Source organism: Oncorhynchus nerka, linkage group LG5 (assembly GCF_034236695.1).
Source record: "Oncorhynchus nerka isolate Pitt River linkage group LG5, Oner_Uvic_2.0, whole genome shotgun sequence".
Classification (NCBI taxonomy): Eukaryota; Metazoa; Chordata; class Actinopteri; order Salmoniformes; family Salmonidae; genus Oncorhynchus; species Oncorhynchus nerka.
In genome coordinates this window covers 39,562,330-39,581,354 of record NC_088400.1, presented here as the reverse complement: position 1 = coordinate 39,581,354, position 19,025 = coordinate 39,562,330, and the positions used below count along the sequence as shown (strand labels likewise).

The following is a 19,025-nucleotide window of genomic DNA, read 5'->3' as shown; positions in this document are numbered from 1 at the left end:
GAAAAACAAATCAATTTTTGATATACTCCCATATCTATTGGGTGTAATACCACAGTGTGCAAACACATCATCAATATGTGTGACCTGTTGCCGCAAGAAAAGGGAAACCAGGGATTTTTTAAAACATTTGATTTAGATTGTACTTTGATTTAACTAGGCAAGTCAGTTCTCTCTCTTGAACAAATTCTAATTTACAATGACGGCCTACGCTGGTCAACACTGGGCCAATTGTGCACTACCCTATGGAACTCCCAAGCACAGCCGGTTGTGATACAGCCTGGAATCAAACCAGGGTGTCTGTTGTGACACCTCTAGCACCAAGATGCAGTGCCTTAGACCACTGCGCCACTCAAGAGCCCGGGAACAATGAACAAACCCCATTGTAAATACAACCTATATTTATGTTTATTTATTTTCCCTTTGGTAAATAATCTGACATTTGAAATGTGAGTGTAAAGTTTACTGTTAATTTTATATTGTTAATTTAACTTTTGCTTTGGCAATGTACACATATGTTGCCCATGCTAATAAAGCCCTTAAATTGAAATTGAATCGAGAGAGAGAGAGACAGAGAGAGAATGATATGTTAAATCTAACAATTTCAAAACTAATATTGAATTATTGTCAAAACATTGATGTGCGTCTGCTCATAGTAGTAGTCATGGTATGTTGATATTGGAACAAGGCAACAGGATTTTACAAAGCGTTGACAGGATTTCAGTAACCTATTAGCGTAATTCTCTGTGCCAAAGTGGTACAGTAGGCTATATTGGACAGGACTGGTGGGGAGTCTTGCAGTTTCATCACCATCCATCGTCACAAATCAGCAATTCAATTGGAGAACCTCTCACGCATCTTAAAACAACAGGCTGCTGCGTGCACCCCTTAGTGGAGGTGAGCAGTTACTGCATGCAGTTCTGACAACCATGAGAAATTTATTTGAATTTCCTAACAGGAGACAAGTAAGGCCAAGCTTCATGACTAAAATCATTCGCATGAAACAATTCTCATCTATTTGTTGGCCCAGTTGTTAATGTGAGTGTCAGACGAAAGACCTACACGAGTCGGCAGAACACATTTGAAAAGTGTTACTTTCTGGAAAGTAGAACGAAACGGAAGTAAATTCTAAAGTAGTAGGGATTATTTCCGGTGACGTCGCTCTTGGGCTGATGCTTCACGCGGGAAACAGCGAGGTCTCCTCATCACGTTGACAGTAAGACATCAAGTTTGTTCGTTTTTATTCAGGGACGAATGTAGCGGATTCTAAGTAACTGGATAGACAACCAAACAGATGAGACCAGTAACATTGGCCTAGCTACTATTGACCCATTGGAGTCAAATAGTTAGCGAAGAAACGCCACATAATCACTAGCCGGCTAACGTTAACATGCTAGCCACACTGGCATCCATTTACTAGCCACATCGCTACGAATGGCCAGCCAACTATGGTAGCTAAATAGCTAGTATCGGCATGTTCTTGACACAAAGAAAGCAGCTAGCTAGCTACAATTAGCATATTGTTGTTCACTCAATACTAAGCTTTTATACCCGCATTGAGTTGTCACTTGTAGCTAAACTTACCTAGCTAAATATTTACATGGTTGTTGTTATTGGCTAGCTAGCCTAAACTACATGTTTTGATTTAACGCTAAGTTAGCTCAATAGTAAATGAAATGTCAACAAACTCACATGTTCACTCTCAAAGGAATTAGCTTGCTACCTAGCTAGTTAGCTGTTACAACTTTGGCTCCTCAGCAAATTAATAACATTGCTAACTAGTTGTTTGACATTGTTTTATTCTGTGCACTCAGTTGAACACCACTTCTTGTGGAGGCAGAGATGGGAGACACGCTTGAGTTCAACGAGATCTACCAGGAATCCAAGGGGTCCTGGGTCAGTAGCTAGTTTACCTTATCATACCATCTACCATCAGTGTCTTAACTAACCAGGTCCCGGAGAGCCCCATGCCGTGTAGGCTTTTGTTGTAGCCCAGTACTTAGATGAATCAGGTGTTAGTCCTGTCTAGGATGAAAGTAGAACACATGCCTGTGTGTTTCCAGGAGCAAAAAAAAGCAGACTTCATTTCTTATTTTGGCACCCAGTCACATTTAGTTTATTTGCAAGCTATAGCACACAATATTTGACAAAGGTAGAAGGACCATAGAGTGAAGTCTTTGCTTTGTGGTGCTTGGAAAATCTGGTAGTGTAAATCAGTGGTTCCCAAACGGCTGGGTGCTTGGGGGTCATCCTCCCGCCTAATTGGGTGGTGCATCATCAGTTCCTCTTGTCCTGTTAGTCATTGCACACCATAGAGATATATATATATATACTGTATATTTATCTCTTGTTATAAATGTCCAGATCAACTAGCCCATGTCGGCTAATGTTGTTTTAAAAAAATCCCTAATGCTGGAAGGAACCGTGTTGTAATTGGTGTACAAATAAATGACCACAAACTGGAACCAACTGTAACTCGACATCTAGCTACTATCAAAGGCTATAACAACAGCCTCCGTGTATTTATGTGTGAGCGGTGACTCCCCTGCAGAACGACGGTCGTCTGAGGTTCAGTAAGCAGAATGTGGTGTATAAGAGCAGTAAGACGGGGAAGGTGGACAACATCCCGGCAGCAGAGCTGTCCCAGGCCACGTGGAGGCGTGTGTGCCTGGGACACGGCATCAAGCTGGCCACCAGCAGCGGACATGTCTACAAATATGACGGCTTCAGAGACACGGTGAGGCGGTGGTGTGTGTGTGTGTGAACGACTGAGAGAAATAGTTTGAAAAATGTTTGTGAATGTCTGTGTGCTGCGGTGCTGTGTTTCTTTGTGAAAGTTCCGTGGGCAGTTGCCTGGTTGAGTGAGTGCAAGAGTGGATGTGTGTCTCTGTGTGTGAGTGCGCGTGTATGTGTGTATAATCTAGCCTTACCAGTGCTGCTGGAAAGGGAGAGAAGGAAGGCTGGTCTCCTGAGGTTAATCAGTGTGTATTTGAAAATGGTTTCTTCTGACTGTGGTGGTTCAGACAATGATGTCATTGTTTATTATCCTGCACACTGTCACTGGTGAGGAATTCAAACATAGGCTGGCTGCTCCACTAACCTGTCAGTTTGATGTGTTCACCTTCTATATCATGTTCCACTGGTTAAACACCACCTCAGCCCCACTCCCCATGCATTCTCAATGCTTTGAATGTCTGTTTTCAAAAAGCAATGATCATTTATTTGATTTAGGAGTGGTGAAGTGCCCTGGCGAGTTTTGAAATCCACGTATCACGAGCCATCTGTTTGCTAACTTGGTACTACTTGTGAAGCGCGCCGCTCTGTAACGGAGTTTGCTTTGTGTTGATCGGGACTCGACTGTGTTAGCCATAACTGGGTTGTATTCACTAGGCACAAAGAGGAAACAAAGCCGGGGACAACACGGGGAGGGACGATCTTGTCCAATGAGAAGGGCTCGTTTTCCTTTTCTGTTGCAAAATACTTTTCTACGGTGTCTGCTGATGCATAGCACCCTGGTGATCCTATGGCAGTATCATATTAGTTTTTTCTTATTTAACTAGGCAAGTCAGTTAAGAACAAATTCTCATTTACAATGACGGAGTTCCCCGGGCCTAACCCGGACAACGCCGGGCCAATTGTGAGCCTCCCTAGTTAGGGGGAGAGGAAGAGGGGTGGTGGAATGGAACAACTATGGGGATTGGGACTGTTTGGTGTTTTGTGCATATGCATATATTGATTGTGTGGATAGTGGATGGGAAGGCTGGGATGAGTGTTACTATGGTTGTGTGAGGTAAGCAACCGGACTCTGCCAAAATTGTAATGAGAGACTGCGCTCTTAATACAGGGGCTGATGAGGACAGCAGGAACACACACACACTGATATGTTTGTCTTTACACAGTTACAGACCAGTCATTATATACATTACATTATATACACACACACACAGATTTATATCCAGTATATAGTCTGAAATGGAAACACACTTAGATCTGTATACATGTCCTGTCACATACAAACACAATGCCTTCATACATCTTCACAAACACATGCACAGATGCTGTCAACACACTGATATTCTATACACACACACAGCTTGGCGTATAGTCTCTCTATCGCTGTCCAACACACACACACATACACACACACACACAGACTGTGGGCTCTCACAGACTCTAATAACTCAACAGACAAGCTGATACCCAGGTGCATAAACTCTCTTTCCCACACACTCTTTTTCCTCTCTCTTTCTCTCTCACACACACACACACACACACTGTCCTTCACACACATGTGGATGTGATTGAGGTGTGTGTGTGTGTGTGCCCCAGCTCTAATCGGGCCTGCAGGATAAATAAACAGGCTGATTGTAAGCGGCGGAGAGGGAGGGAGCGGACGGATTACATTCACCTCCAGCGTCCCAGGGGCCGTGGGGCCATAATTGAGCTTTGATGAATTAGACCCCTCATCAAGGGGGAGGAAGGGAGAGGGGGAGGAAAGGGGGTGTGTTTTTCAGACTGTTGGGGCATTAAGGATTTAACTGAGAACATCTTTCTACTCAATTTTTCCTCTTTCACGTTCTCTCTTCCTCCTCTCCCCCCTCCTCTCCTCTCCCCCTCTCTCCCTCCCCCCGCCACACATCTCCTCTCCCCCTCCACACATCTCCTCTCCCCCTCCACACATCTCCTCTCCCCCCGCCACACATCTCCTCCTCTCCCCCTCCACGCATCTCCTCTCCCCCTCCACGCATCTCCTCTCCCCCCTCCACACATCTCCTCTCCCCCGCCACACATCTCCTCTCCCCCTCCACACATCTCCTCTCCCCCGCCACACATCTCCTCTCCCCCTCCTCTCCTCTCCCCCCTCCTCTCCTCTCCCCCCTCCTCTCCCCTCCACGCATCTCCTCTCCCCCCACCACACATCTCCTCCTCTCCCCCTCCACGCATCTCCCCCCCGCCACACATCTCCTCCTCTCCCCCTCCACGCATCTCCTCTCCCCCGCCACGCATCTCCTCCTCTCCCCCTCCACGCATCTCCTCTCCCCCTCCACACATCTCCTCCTCTCCCCCTCCACGCATCTCCTCTCCCCCCACGCCACACATCTCCTCCTCCCCCCCCGCCACATCTCCTCCTCTCCCCCTCCCGCCACACATCTCCTCCTCTCCCCCCCACGCCACACATCTCCTCCTCTCCCCCACGCACCACGCCACACATCTCCTCCTCTCCCCCCACGCCACACATCTCCTCCTCTCCCCCACGCCACACATCTCCTCCTCTCCCCTCCACGCCACACATCTCCTCCTCTCCAGGATTATGAGAGGATCTCTGAGTTCTTCAAGGCCAACTACAAGGTGGAGCTGACAGAGAAGGACATGTGTGTGAAGGGCTGGAACTGGGGCACTGCTAAATTCTCTGGTAAACAACACCCTCTTAAACTCTAAACGCCCGTCACACAACACCAGCAGAGGATCTAATATAGTTTCCTCTTGGATGTTTCCACAACCAGATTTTTAATCTCTCTTGAAGCGTTCATTGTAGCATTTCTCCAGCCATGTTGAGGTGCATTGTGGGAGCTGTAGTCTTTAACCCCGCCCTCCGCAGGTCCATTGTTGTCGTTTGACGTGAATGACAGCTCCGTGTTTGAGATCCCCCTGGCCAGCGTGTCCCAGTGTGCCACCGGGAAGAACGAGGTGACGCTGGAGTTCCACCAGAACGATGACGCTGAGGTCTCTCTCATGGAGGTCCGTTTCTACGTCCCCCCCGGCCCCGCAGACGAGGGGGCAGACCCCGTGGAGGTAAACCACGCTCTACTGCCGGACCTGTACCAGGGAGGAGAACTAACTGGTTGAATGGTGGTCATCAGTGCCTTACTGGCTTTACCCCAGCAGATGGCGCTGCCACTACAGCTGTTCTGTACTCAGAAACCGTTGTTTTCACAGCAACATCAATGATGCAGTGATTGATGTTATTCCTGCTTAAACCCTCCCTTCCTTCCTGTCAGGCGTTTGCCGGGAATGTGCTGTCTAAGGCCGACGTGATCCAGGCTACAGGAGATGCTGTGTGTGTCTTCAAAGAGCTGCAGTGCCTCACCCCCAGGGGCAGGTACTGTGGCATCAGCACCATGAACCACTATTCATCAGTATTAGCAGTCATTACTTTATATAACGTTACTCTACGTTTATCAGATTGATCCGCAAATTGTTCACCTGGCTTGATTACGTTCCCCCTTCCAAATAATAACGACCACGGACAAGTAGAGCTGAGCGATTTAATGCTTTTTGAAGTCTGTTTGTTTGATTATAAAATAGTAATCACGGTTTTCATTTTTTATTTTTTTTAAACATTTTATTTTTTTAAATGCATTATGAATTAAGGACACTACAATGATTTTAATGGAAATTCCAAAACCTAAAATAGTGAACAGTCAATTGCCAAAACACTTCCATTGTCTCGGTTAAGTCCACTTCGGGTATGAAATCAAATTTTTCAGTTGTGTTTATTACTTCGTTTTTATTTGATGACTTTATTATTTCTCATTCCTTGAAGTCCTCCTCTCTTCTCTGCTCAGCCAGGAGCAGTCAGTCAGCCAGGCCATCTAACAATGTTCTCCCCCATACTGTACTGTCTTTAGTCATCCTACTAGTTTGTCAAAGTAGATAAGATATAACTTCCTCAACCGTCTCTGTCTCTCTTCATTGTGTTGTGTACATTCCTCTCTCATATGGCCTGTGTATATCGAACATAACGTAGCAGGCGTAAACGTGTATCTGTCCAGAGATCTGAATATAATGAAGAAATGCTCATGTCTCCGCCCTAACAATGGGAGTCGTTGTCCCGAAGGCGACAAGGCAGGCGACAAGCTTAGGTCCAAAACGCTTAGGGATTATTTTTGGACCGATTCTGGTGAGAGTGAAACCAATCGCTTCACCTCTTCCTCTCTCATCCGTCTCTGTCCGAGACAGAAAAAACGTGCGCCATGTGTTATGGTCATTGTAGTGTATTACCACATTTCTGTGCCGAACTAGATTAAATATTTGCTTAGGGAAAATTAAACCTCCTTTCAGCCCAGAGTCCCTTACAGTTCTTGAATTGATTTCTCTCGTGAATGATTTGATTTCTCTAGAGAAACGGCGAGTTGGACCCCCCCCCAAAGAAACTTTATGTAATTCAAGTAAATTAAGCAACGTCGGTCAATTAGTTGTTTAATAACCGCCCAAAAAACAAAATATCACTTGGTCACTCAGCACTACCACTACAAGACAAACACCTACTTTGATCAAAGGTCTTTCTCTCTTTCTTGCCCTCGTTCACCGACTTTCTTCTCTCTCTCTCTGTGTGTCAGGTATGATATCCTCATCTACCCCGCCTTCCTCCACCTCCATGGTAAGACGTTTGACTACAAGATCCCCTACACCACTGTGCTGCGTCTCTTCCTGCTTCCACACAAGGATCAGAGACAGATGTTCTTTGTGGTAAGTGTTGTGTGTGTTCGATTGAGGCGAGTGCTTGACAGTCGACTGTAGACTGTGTTCAGTTGTGTTCGGCACCAAACACGCGGACAATGCAGTGTGAATGCCGTCGCGCTCACGTCAAACGCCGCGTCAGCCTCTTCGATTCATAACCATTCCCTCCCTCCGTCTACAGATCAGTCTGGACCCGCCCATCAAGCAGGGGCAGACCCGTTACCACTTCCTCATCCTGCTCTTCTCTAAGGAGGAGGAGCTCCGCCTCACCCTCAACATGAGCGAGTGAGTGGGAGAAATAAACGGCAGCAGCTCGACAGCACATGGAAGAGGAACAATTAACTCGCTTTGTCGGGTGGTGAGAATCCCTTAATCCGATTTCTGTTTCCCTCCCCCTCTCTCTTTTGCGCCCCTCCCCTTTCCCTTCTTTCTCCCTCTACCATCCCTCCTCTCCCCCTCTCTCTCTCCCTCTTTTCCCGTAGGGAGGAGGTGGAGAAGCGTTATGAAGGGAAGCTCAGTAAGAACATGTCAGGTTCTCTCTATGAGATGGTGAGCAGAGTGATGAAGGCTCTGGTCAACAGGAAGATCACCGTGCCCGGGAACTTCCAGGGGTAAAAAAAAACACCACACGAAAAAACCGCTCGCTTGCGGAATCACTCGTAAAACACACACCAATGTTCCTCCTCTCCCTAGAGCTCAAACTCAAACCCCGCGGTGCTTCCAACGGTTCCTCTTTTGTACGGACCTCATTATAGACCCATGTTATCATAAAGCACTTTGTCTGTGCGTTTTGGTAATTGAGTCTCCCTCCCCTGTAGGAACACCCCAGGGGCCCAGTGTATAACGTGTTCCTACAAGGCACAGTCCGGTTTGCTCTACCCGCTGGAGAGGGGTTTCATCTACGTGCACAAGCCCCCTGTCCACCTGCGCTTCGAGGAGATCTCCTGTGTCAACTTCGCCAGAGGCACCACCACCACGCGCTCCTTCGACTTCGAGGTGGAGACCAAGCAGGGGAACCAGTTCACCTTCAGCAGCATCGAGAGGTACGGCGGGGGACTTGGGAAACGGACACACGACCGCGTCTAGACTCTTTGCCTGGCGAACGGTTTATGTTTTTTTTCTTTCCCTCTGTCCCTTCACAGGGAGGAGTACGGGAAGCTGTTTGACTTTGTCAACGCCAAGAAACTCAACATCAAGAATAGAGGATTCAAGGAGGTAACCTCTAGGAGATGTTTACTGTGGTGGAAGTACATTCGACTCTCGTCCGAGATGCGTTTGAGAAATACTGACGGATTTTGCTATTTTCTTGTGTGTCTGTTGTGTACTGAAGAAGAAGGTTGGTATGGTTACAGGGTTTCGGGAGGGTTGTCTTGGTTTTTTGGTTTGTAGTGGTTACTGCTCGCAGGGGGGCGTGTCTGTGTTGGATGGGGGAAGAGGAGGGTGCTACCATTCTAATCATGGTGATTGGTTGCTGTGAATGGCCATAAATGATTTACTAATCGGTTTATGATTATGCTGAGACGCCGAGAGAAATGTCGGAGAGTGCGTGTGTATGTGTGTGTGGTTGGTTGCCTGCGTTGTCTTGACTAATGTATTGCCTGAGGTGTTGCAGTGTGTTAACTGAAAGACGAAACACGTCCTCTAAACCAAATACAGGAATTCCTGATTTTTCACCCATAATGTTCTCTGGTAATATAAACAGAGCCAGCTCTGTCCGTCAACGGCCCATTTCGTTGCCCTGGGTGGGAGTTGCCATGGTAACAAAGCGACTACCCTGGGGGTCACCCGAATGGTCAAGAACTACAAATGATTCTGTCCTCCACTTCCTCTTGTTTGTCTAGCTTCTAAACTTTTCACCTATAGGGAGAATCTCAATTGCGATTCTTCGCGTCCTTTCTCTTCGCCTCTTCAAAAACTCTTGGATTTCGAAGTCAGCGGGGAGGGACCTCTGACCTCATCCAGGGGAGAATGACTGCCCCCTCCCTCATTGAAGCCGTGGAGTTCAAGGCTGACTGTGGTACTGCAGGCTTTGTTTGCAGAAAACACGACCCCCCCATGGCATCTTCGTGGTCAATCTTCTTCACCAATCATGGTGCCAAAAATGACTTTTAATACATCAGATGTATGTCCTTGAGTCATTATTTTAAAATCCCACACAGAAGAAGTTAAAAGGATAATTTAGAAGATAATGGCAGACTGCAGTACCCCGGTTGGCCTTCAACTGGAGAAACTCAGTGAGAGGGGGCAGCACTGAGTTAGCCTGCAACGTCACTTCCTGGAGTAGCTCAAACTGCGCATGTTATGTCTCCATGAGACGCCCATCTTAACCCACTTCATTTGGCTTCAGTGGGCTATTCAGTCTTCCCATAAGAATAAATGGTGTCACGTGATTGATGGCTTTTTAAATTCATATATACAGTCATTGTTCTCATCCAATGGGTTTTGAGAGGGAGGCGAAGAGAGAGGATGCGAGGAATCAACGAAATGCAATTGAGAACCTTCCCTGGTCTCACTTTATCCTAGGAGTAGTCCTAAAGGTAAGGAGGTAAGAAAAGGAAGCCATTTTAAAGTGTTGGAACACAGCCCCTGTACCTTAACCTGCTGTCCATAGAAAGAGATAGAGATGCAGGGCCTTGCTGGGGCATCATGGGTAGTGTAGTCTGACTCTGCTACCCCCCCAACAGGGCATGAAGAGTAAGAACAACGAGTACAGTGACTCCGATGAAGACCAGCACGATGCCTACCTGGAGAGGATGAAGGCTGAGGGCAAGATCAGAGAGGAGGGAGACGGCAGCAACGACTCCGACGAAGAGACCGGTGAGTGACGACTCCCGCAGCCAATCAGGGCCTCGGTAGTAAGAGATCTTAGGAATGTATGGCTGTTGGCTGTTGTGAGAGATTTACATTTCCAACAGAGCAAATGTGTTAGTGATCTTTTTTTCTCTCTTCTCTTTACTAGATGAGTCTTTCAACCCTGGGGAGGAGAGTGATGTTGCTGAGGAGTGAGTTTTTACCCCTTCATCCATTGCCCACTTCAATTCCTCTCTCTCTCTCTCTCTCTCTCTAACAGTATTTCTCTCTCTCTCTAACAGTATTTCTCTCTCTCTCTCTCTCTCTAACAGTATTTCTCTCTCTCTAACAGTATTTCTCTCTCTCTTTCTCTAACAGTATTTCTCTCTCTCTAACAGTATTTCTCTCTCTCTTTCTCTAACAGTATTTCTCTCTCTCTTTCTCTAACAGTATTTCTCTCTCTCTCCCTCTAACAGTATTTCTCTCTCTAACAGTAGTTCTCTCTCTCTCTAACAGTATTTCTCTCTCTCTCAGTCTCTCTCTAACAGTATTTCTCTCTCTTTCTCTAACAGTATTTCTCTCTCTCTAACAGTATTTCTCTCTCTCTCTCTCTCTAACAGTATTTCTCTCTCTCTCTAACAGTATTTCTCTCTCTCTCTAACAGTATTTCTCTCTCTCTCTAACAGTATTTCTCTCTCTCTCTAACAGTATTTCTCTCTCTCTCTAACAGTATTTCTCTCTCTCTCTAACAGTCTTTCTCTCTCTAACAGTCTCTCTCTCTCTCTAACAGTCTCTCTCTCTCTCTCTCTCTCTAACAGTATTTCTCTCTCTCTAACAGTATTTCTCTCTCTCTTTCTCTAACAGTATTTCTCTCTCTCTAACAGTATTTCTCTCTCTCTTTCTCTAACAGTATTTCTCTCTCTCTCCCTCTAACAGTATTTCTCTCTAACAGTAGTTCTCTCTCTCTCTAACAGTATTTCTCTCTCTCTCTAACAGTAGTTCTCTCTCTCTCTAACAGTATTTCTCTCTCTCTCTAACAGTATTTCTCTCTCTCTCTAACAGTATTTCTCTCTCTCTCTAACAGTATTTCTCTCTCTCTCTAACAGTATTTCTCTCTCTCTCTAACAGTATTTCTCTCTCTCTCTTTCTCTCTCTAACAGTATTTCTCTCTCTCTCTAACAGTCTTCTCTCTCTCTAACAGTCTCTCTCTCTCTCTCTCTCTCTAACAGTCTCTCTCTCTCTCTCTCTAACAGTCTCTCTCTCTCTAACAGTCTCTCTCTCTCTCTCTCTAACAGTCTCTCTCTCTCTCTCTCTAACAGTCTCTCTTTCTCTAACAGTCCCTCTCTCTCTCTCTCTCTCTCTCTCTCTCTCTCTCTCTCTCTCTCTCAGTATTTCTCTCTCTCAGTATTTCTCTCTCTCTTTCTCTAACAGTATTTCTCTCTCTTTCTCTAACAGTATTTCTCTCTCTTTCTCTAACAGTATTTCTCTCTCTTTCTCTAACAGTATTTCTCTCTCTCTTTCTCTAACAGTTTCTCTCTCTCTTTCTCTAACAGTTTCTCTCTCTCTCTCTCTCTCTAACAGTATTTCTCTCTCTCTTTCTCTAACCGTATTTCTCTCTTTCTCTAACAGTATTTCTCTCTCTCTCTAACAGTATTTCTCTCTCTCTCTAACAGTATTTCTCTCTCTCTCTAACAGTATTTCTCTCTCTCTCTCTCTAACAGTATTTCTCTCTCTTTCTCTGACAGTATTTCTCTCTCTCTCTCTGACAGTATTTCTCTCTCTCTCTCTCTAACAGTATTTCTCTCTCTCTCTCTAACAGTATTTCTCTCTCTTTCTCTGACAGTATTTCTCTCTCTCTCTCTGACAGTATTTCTCTCTCTAACAGTATCTCTCTCTCTCTCTCAGGTATGACAGTAACGCGTCAGCGAGTGAAAGCGGCAGCGGAGGTGATGGCAGCGATGACGAGGGAAAGAAGAAGAAGCCTGCAAAGAAGGCCAAAGTAGTGAAGGAGAGGAGGCCACGCAAAGAGGTGAGAGGGAGGAAGAAAGAAAGGGGAGGAGCAAGGGGAATGGGGGCGGAGTGAGTCGTGAACAGTGAAATGTATGTTTATTGTATTGGAGATAAATATACTTTCGTATTGACTCCTGGAGGCACCTAAATAGTTTGTATTTATGCACATGTGATATGTGTGTGTGCTCATGTTTCTCTCTCCCCCTCTCTCTCTGTCTTTTAGAAGAAGCAGAAGGACACCAACGCCCCCAAGAGGCCGATGAGTTCCTACATGCTGTGGCTCAACTCCAGCCGCGAGCACATCAAGTCGGAAAACCCCGGAATCTCAATCACGGAGATCTCCAAGAAGGCCGGAGAGATGTGGAAACAGATAGGGAAGGAGGACAAAGAGGTGAGGCTTTATCTGCTCTCCTCATGTCTTTTTGTTCCTCTGTTCTGCTCTTCTCTCTACATCCCTCTCTTCTCCTGGGTTTTTTTTTTGGGGGGGGGTTTATTTAAATGTCCTCCACTTAAAGACATTTCATTAAGGAACTATTTATTACATTTTAAATGTAGTAGCTGCTTGAATAAAACATTGTTTTTAATGGTGAGTGAGCGTTGCATCTCATCTCAGCTGTTGGTTGGGTGCCCTCCACTGGGCTCCATGGGCATTTTGAATAAAATAATTGTCACCCTAGCTAACTGTATTTAAACCGTTGTTTAGGAAAACAGATTGGGTAACAAAGGGTCTCTCTCTGCTAGGGGTGGGACAGGAAAGCAGAGGAGGCTAAGAAGAACTATGAGAAAGCCATCAAGGAATACAGAGAGAACGGTGGAGGCTCCTCTACACCCTCCAAGAAGTACGAGACCTCACACACACACACACACACCAGGGGAGGCTGGTGGGAGGAGCTGTAGGAGGACATAACTGGAATGGAATAAATGGAACGGTTTGAAACATACGGAAACCACCTGTTTTACGCCGTTCCGTTGACTCCATTCCAGCCGTGACAATGAGTCCGTCCTCCTACAGCTCCTCCCACCAGCCTCCTCTGACACACACACCCGTGAACATCAGATACGCACGCGACCAGGTACACTTACAAGCGCTCGAAACACACACTGGGGAACTTGCTTTTAACATGCGCACAAACGTCCGCCCATCTTTGCCCATACGTGTCCCTTTTCCGTTTCTCCACCAGGGAGAGCAAGAAGGCAGGAGGCAAGGAGGACAAGGCAGGAGGCAAGAAGAGGAAGTCCGACGGGGGAGAGAAAGAAAAGGAGCAAGGAGGGAACGACAGTTTTAAGAGCCGAGAGTTTATCTCCAGCGAGGAGAGTTCGTCTGAGGGCGAACGGAAGAAGGCCAAGAAAGCCAAAGGAAAACCCAAGGGCAAGGTACTGCACCGTCACCATGGCAGCAATAGGAATAACTTTATTTCTGTAGCCATTTCCATGGATTATGATCAAAGCGTTAATTAAAATGAAATTGCGGGATTATCATAGTGACGACTCTTTCCCTCTCTCGCTCTCTCAGGAGTCTGAGGAAGAGGAGGAAGTGGTGACCACGCCCCCCAGCTCTGAGGAGGACTCTGACTAAGGAGAGGGAGAGGGGCCTCGCTGGAGCTTCTGATGACATCAGAACGAACAGGGAACATTTGGACAAGTTTACACAGTGACAGGTGCACAAAGACATGCAGATGATACAACACTCACACACACACACACACACACTAAGCGTTACATGGACCAATAACTTGTACTCTGTCTGTATGTCCAACACATTCTTAGAAAGTGAATTATTATGTACTACATTACCCATGATTCTACTGGGTTCTATTCTATTCGCCCCATGGGGATGGTTGTAGTTTAAAAGCACTGAGACATGCAGGGGTCTTCAGTCTTGAGTTTTTTTTTTCTTGTTGCTTGTCCTTTTGACCTGTTTAGAGAAATGAAGAACAGCAATTCTGTACTTTTTTTACATTTTCATTTCCATGTCATGTTTGTTTCTTTGATTTCAGACAGAATTAATAAATCTTTTGTAATAAAATCTTTGATTGTTTGTAGGAGCTTGAGGAAAGGAAGTCCTCAAGGAAATTAAATTATTTAGGACAAAGCACAGGAAGCCATTTAGGAGTACTGGAATGGGGCCATGAATATCTTTAATGGGTAGAGGAGATGTCGGTTTAACCCCCTTGAGACAGGTCTCCTGTTCATATTATATACCCTGAAAAGACCCTTAGGAACACAAACTCACACACACCTAGAATATGTAGTTGTACTAAAATATACATGTAAAGTGTTGGTTTCATGAGCTGAAATATAAGATCCCAGAAATGTTCCATATGCACAAAAAGCTTATTTCTCAATGTTTTGCACAAGTTTGTTTACATCCCTGTTAGTGAGCATTTCTCTTTTTGCCAAGACTAATTGATTTATCTTACAGGTGTAGCATATCGAGAAGCTGAGTAAGCAGCATGATCATTACACAGGTGCACCTTGTGCTGGGGACAATAAAAGGGCACACTAAAATGTGCAGTTCTGACACACAACACAATGCAATGCACACAGATGGCTCAAGTTTTGAGGGAGTGGGCCATTGGCATGCAGACTGCAGGAATGTCCACCAGAGCTGTTGCCAGAAAATGTCACGTTAATTTATCCACCATAAACCACCTACAACGTCAATTTAGACAACTTGTAAGTACGTCCAACAGGCTTCACAACAGCAGACCACGTGTAACCACGTCAGCCCAGGACCTCCACATCTGGCTTCTTCACCTGCGGGATTGTCTGAGACCAGCCACCAGGACAGTTGATGAAACTGAGATTTTCTGTCTGTAATAAAGCCCTTTTGTGGGGGGAAGAACTCATTCTGATTGGCTGGGCCTGCTCCCCAGTGGGTGGGCCTATACCCTCCCATACCCATCCATGCCTGCGGCCCTGCCAATTCATGTGAAATCCATAGATTAAGGCCTAACAAGTTTATTTCAATTGACTGATTTCCTTTATATGAACTGTAACTCAGTAAAATTGTTGCATGATGAGTTGATATTTTTGTTCAATATATATTAGATGGAACACTACACAGGGGCAGATAAGGATAGCGTCAACACTTATTTTGTACCCAAGTATGCACTCTTACTTTCTAACACAGTTTTTGTGTTTTCAAAAATGTAGAAGCGTTTTCAGACCATAAATGCGTTCATCAAAACTATTCTACCGTCAAAATTGAGCCCGACTGCTTGCAAAAAGACGAACGCAACCGTACTTATCGCTCAAATCTTATCGCTTCTACATTTTTGAAAACACAAAAACTGTGTTAGAAAGTCTGTCTTTAAAAAAAATCCTAGTAGATTAATACATTTTCTCTGCAGTCATTAAATCATGTTGATCAAAATTGGCAGTATAGCTTATCAAAGGTGCATTATTATGGGCAATTACTCTCCTTTAATGCATAATTCACCAAACAATGTCAAATCAAGTACATTGTATATACAAATGTATGTTAACACCCCTTCAACTTTGTGGATTCGGTTATTTCATCCTCACCCGTTGCTGACAGGTGGATAAAATCGAGCACACAGCCATGCAATCTCCATAGACAAACATTGGCATCAGAATGACCTTACTGAAGAGCTCAGTGACTTTCAACGTGGCACCGTCATAGGATGCTACCTTTCCAACAAGTCAGTTCGTCAAATTTCTGCCCTGTTATTGTGAAGTGGAAACGTCTAAGAGCAACAACGGCTCAGCCGCATACGGGTAGGCCACACAAGCTCACAGAACAGGACCGCTGAAGAGCGTAAAAATCGTCTGTCCTCAGTTGCAACACTCACTACCGAGTTTCAAACTGCCTCTGGAAGCAACGTCAACACAAGAACTGTTCGCCGGGAGCTTCATGAAATGGGTTTTCAGCCACAAAAAGCCTAAGATCACCATGCGTAATGCCAAGCATCGGTTGGAGTGTTGTAAAGCTTGCCGCCATTGGACTCCGGGCCGGTGGAAACATGTTATCTGGAGTGATAAATCAAGCTTCACAATCTGGCAGTCCGACGGACAAATTCTGTGCTTCCAACTTTGAGGCAACATTTTGGGGAAGACCCTTTCCTGTTTCAGCATGACAATGCCCCCGTGCAAAAAGTGAGGCCCATACAGAAATGGTTTGTCGAGATCGGTGAAGAAGAACTTGACTGGCCTGCACAGAGCCCTGACCTCAACCCCATCGAACACCTTTGGGATGAATTGGAACGCTGACTGTGAGCCAGGCCTTATTGCCCAATCTCACTAATGCTCTTGTGGCTGAATGGAAGCAAGTCCCTGCAGCATTGTTCCAACATCTAGTGGACAGCCTTCCCAGAAGAGTGGAGGAGGTTAAAGAAGCAAAAGGAAAGGGAAAGGGGGATACTTAGTCAGTTATACAACTGAATGCATTCAACTGAAACGTGTCTTCCGCATTTAACCCAACCCCTCTGAATCAGAGAGGTGCGGAAGGGCTGCCTTCATCGACATCCATGTCTTCGGGGGACCACCTCCATGTTAATGTCCATGATTTTGGAATGAGATGTTTGACGTGTCCACATACTTTTGGTCATGCAGTGTATTATTCCTGGTAAAAAAAATAAGCACATGTGCAGAATTGAATTCCGTCACAATCCATGTATTCAATACAAAAAGGCTGGTTTGCTCATAGTTTTGTAGACCATTGCACAGTAACACGATCCACAATAGAAATAAGGAAAGGTGTACACAATGGAGGAACACAACTGATATGAATGAATAGGCCTCAATCAAATCAAATCACATTTTATGCACCGAATACAACAGGTGTAGACATTACTGTGAAATGTTTACTTATAAGCCCTTAACTAACAATGCAGTTTTTTTTTTTTTTTAAGAGTTTAAGAAAATATTTACTAAATAAACTCAAGTTAAAAAAGTAACACAATAAAATAACAAAAACAACGCTATATATACAGGGGGTACCGGTATCGAGTCAATGTGCGTGGGTACAAGTTAGACGAGGTCATTTGAGGTCATTTGTACATGTAGGTAGGGGTGAAGTGACTATGCATAGATAATAAACAGCGAGTAGCAGCGTAAAAAAAAATGCAGATCGAAGCAATGCTCTATAGAGGAAGGTCACAATGTCGAAGATGATGACTTGGGAGTAACGCATTTTCTGCATCTGCATGTCCACAATATTGTAAAAATTATATATCGTACACGGTATGACACTGACGGGGTGATTTAGAATTCCATGCAGTAGTATTTACCGATTGCTGGAAACGTTGAACACAATTTCACACATTTCTCTTCTGATGAGGACAATGCAGGGGCACAACTTTCACTGGGGATGAGGCTGACATGCCCCCCCCCACACGCATTCTGAAATTGCATTTTTGTCCATCTCTCAACCAGCTTCATGAGGTAGTCACCTGGAATGCATTTCAATTAACAGGTGTTCCTTCATTAAAGTTAATTTGTTGAATTTCTTTCCTTCTTAATGCGTTTCAGCCAATCAAGTGCAGTCAAAAAACAATCAAGCACTATGATGAAATTGGCTCTCATGAGGACCACAGGATGGAAGATCCAGAGTTACCTCTGCTGCAGAGTGTAAGTTCATTAGAGTTACTAGCCTCAGAAATTGCAGCCCAAATAAATGCTTCCCAGAGTTCAAGTAACAGACACATCTCAACATCAACTGTTCAGAGGAGACTGCGTGATTCAGGCCTTCATGGTCGATTTGCTGCAAAGAAGCCACGACTAAAGGACACCAATAAGAAGAAGAGACTTGCTTGGGCCAAGAAATACGAGCAATGGACATTAGACTGGTGGAAATGTGTCCTTTGGTCTGGAGTCCAAATTTGAGATTTTTGGTTCCAACCACCGTGTCTTTGTGAGACTAGGTGTGGGTGAACGGATGATCTCTGCATGTGTATTTCCCATCGTAAAGCACGGAGAAGGATGTGTTATGGTGTGGAGGTGCTTTGCTGGTGACACTGTCTGTAATTTATTTAGAATTCAAGGCACACTTAACCAGCATGCCTACCACAGCATTCTGCAGCAATATGCCATCCCATCAAGTTTGGGCTTAGTGGGGCTATCATTTGTTTTTCAACAGGATAATGACCCAACACACCTTCAGGCTGTGTAAGGGCTATTTTACCAAGAAGGAGAGTGATGGAGTGCTGCATCAGATGACCTGGCCTCCACAATCCCCCGACCTCAACCAAATTGAGATTGTTTGGGATGAGTCGGAATGCAGAGTGAAGGAAAAGCAGCCAACAAGTGCTCAGCATATATGGGAACTCCTTCAAGACTGGAAAGCATTCCAGGTGAAGCTGGTTGAGAGAATGCCAAGAGTGTGCAAATCTGTCATCAAGGCAAAGGGTGGCTATTTGAAGAATCTAAAATCAAAAATATTTTTTGACACTTTTTTACTACATGATTCCATATGTGTTATTTCATAGTTTTGATGTCTTCACTATTATTCTACAATGTAGAAAATAGTAAAAATAAAGAAAAACCCTTGAATGAGTAGGTGTTCTAAAACTTTTGACCGGTAGTGTATATATACAGTATAAATATATATTATGTCCCCCCCACTTCTAAAACCAAAGTTGCGCCCCTGATACAATGTGTTATACTCTGTGAACAGAATACTTAACACTGAGTTTTGTATTCACTGATGACATTTGTATTTCAAGTTTTGTAAAAGGTGGTCCAAGATATGTAAGTCAGGGACTTAGCCAAAACAAAAATGATCAGAAGTTCGGTAATTTGATCCT

General features: G+C 44.9%; 1 protein-coding gene across 2 annotated transcripts; it reads left to right on the top strand.

The window, feature by feature from the left end:
• The first annotated feature begins 1,124 nt into the window (after positions 1–1,124).
• Positions 1,125–15,281, top strand: LOC115129472 (FACT complex subunit SSRP1-like). 2 transcript variants are annotated; one of them, XM_029659850.2, is made up of 18 exons: positions 1,125–1,213; positions 1,812–1,893; positions 2,549–2,734; positions 5,305–5,410; positions 5,597–5,790; positions 5,997–6,097; positions 7,338–7,467; positions 7,640–7,743; positions 7,941–8,069; positions 8,277–8,501; positions 8,601–8,673; positions 10,143–10,275; positions 10,418–10,460; positions 12,154–12,277; positions 12,482–12,649; positions 13,000–13,097; positions 13,440–13,632; positions 13,772–15,281. In XM_029659850.2, exons 2-18 carry the CDS (start codon positions 1,840–1,842, stop codon positions 13,832–13,834), a joined length of 2,124 nt encoding a protein of 707 aa, XP_029515710.1. In that variant the 5' UTR covers positions 1,125–1,213; positions 1,812–1,839; the 3' UTR covers positions 13,835–15,281. The 2 variants fall into 2 exon arrangements, with proteins under 2 accessions (XP_029515710.1, XP_064874714.1); XM_065018642.1 differs by lacking the exon at positions 1,125–1,213 and adding an exon at positions 1,270–1,448.
• The last annotated feature ends 3,744 nt before the right edge of the window (positions 15,282–19,025 follow it).

Excerpts from the sequence above, each read along its gene's own strand:
- LOC115129472 (XM_029659850.2), top strand. The coding sequence starts at position 1,840 with ATGGGAGACACGCTTGAGTTCAACGAGATCTACCAGGAATCCAAGGGG. Across the intron at positions 10,276-10,417 it reads CGACTCCGACGAAGAGACCG|ATGAGTCTTTCAACCCTGGG; the intron begins GTGAGTGACGAC and ends TCTCTTTACTAG. Across the intron at positions 12,278-12,481 it reads AGAGGAGGCCACGCAAAGAG|AAGAAGCAGAAGGACACCAA; the intron begins GTGAGAGGGAGG and ends TCTGTCTTTTAG.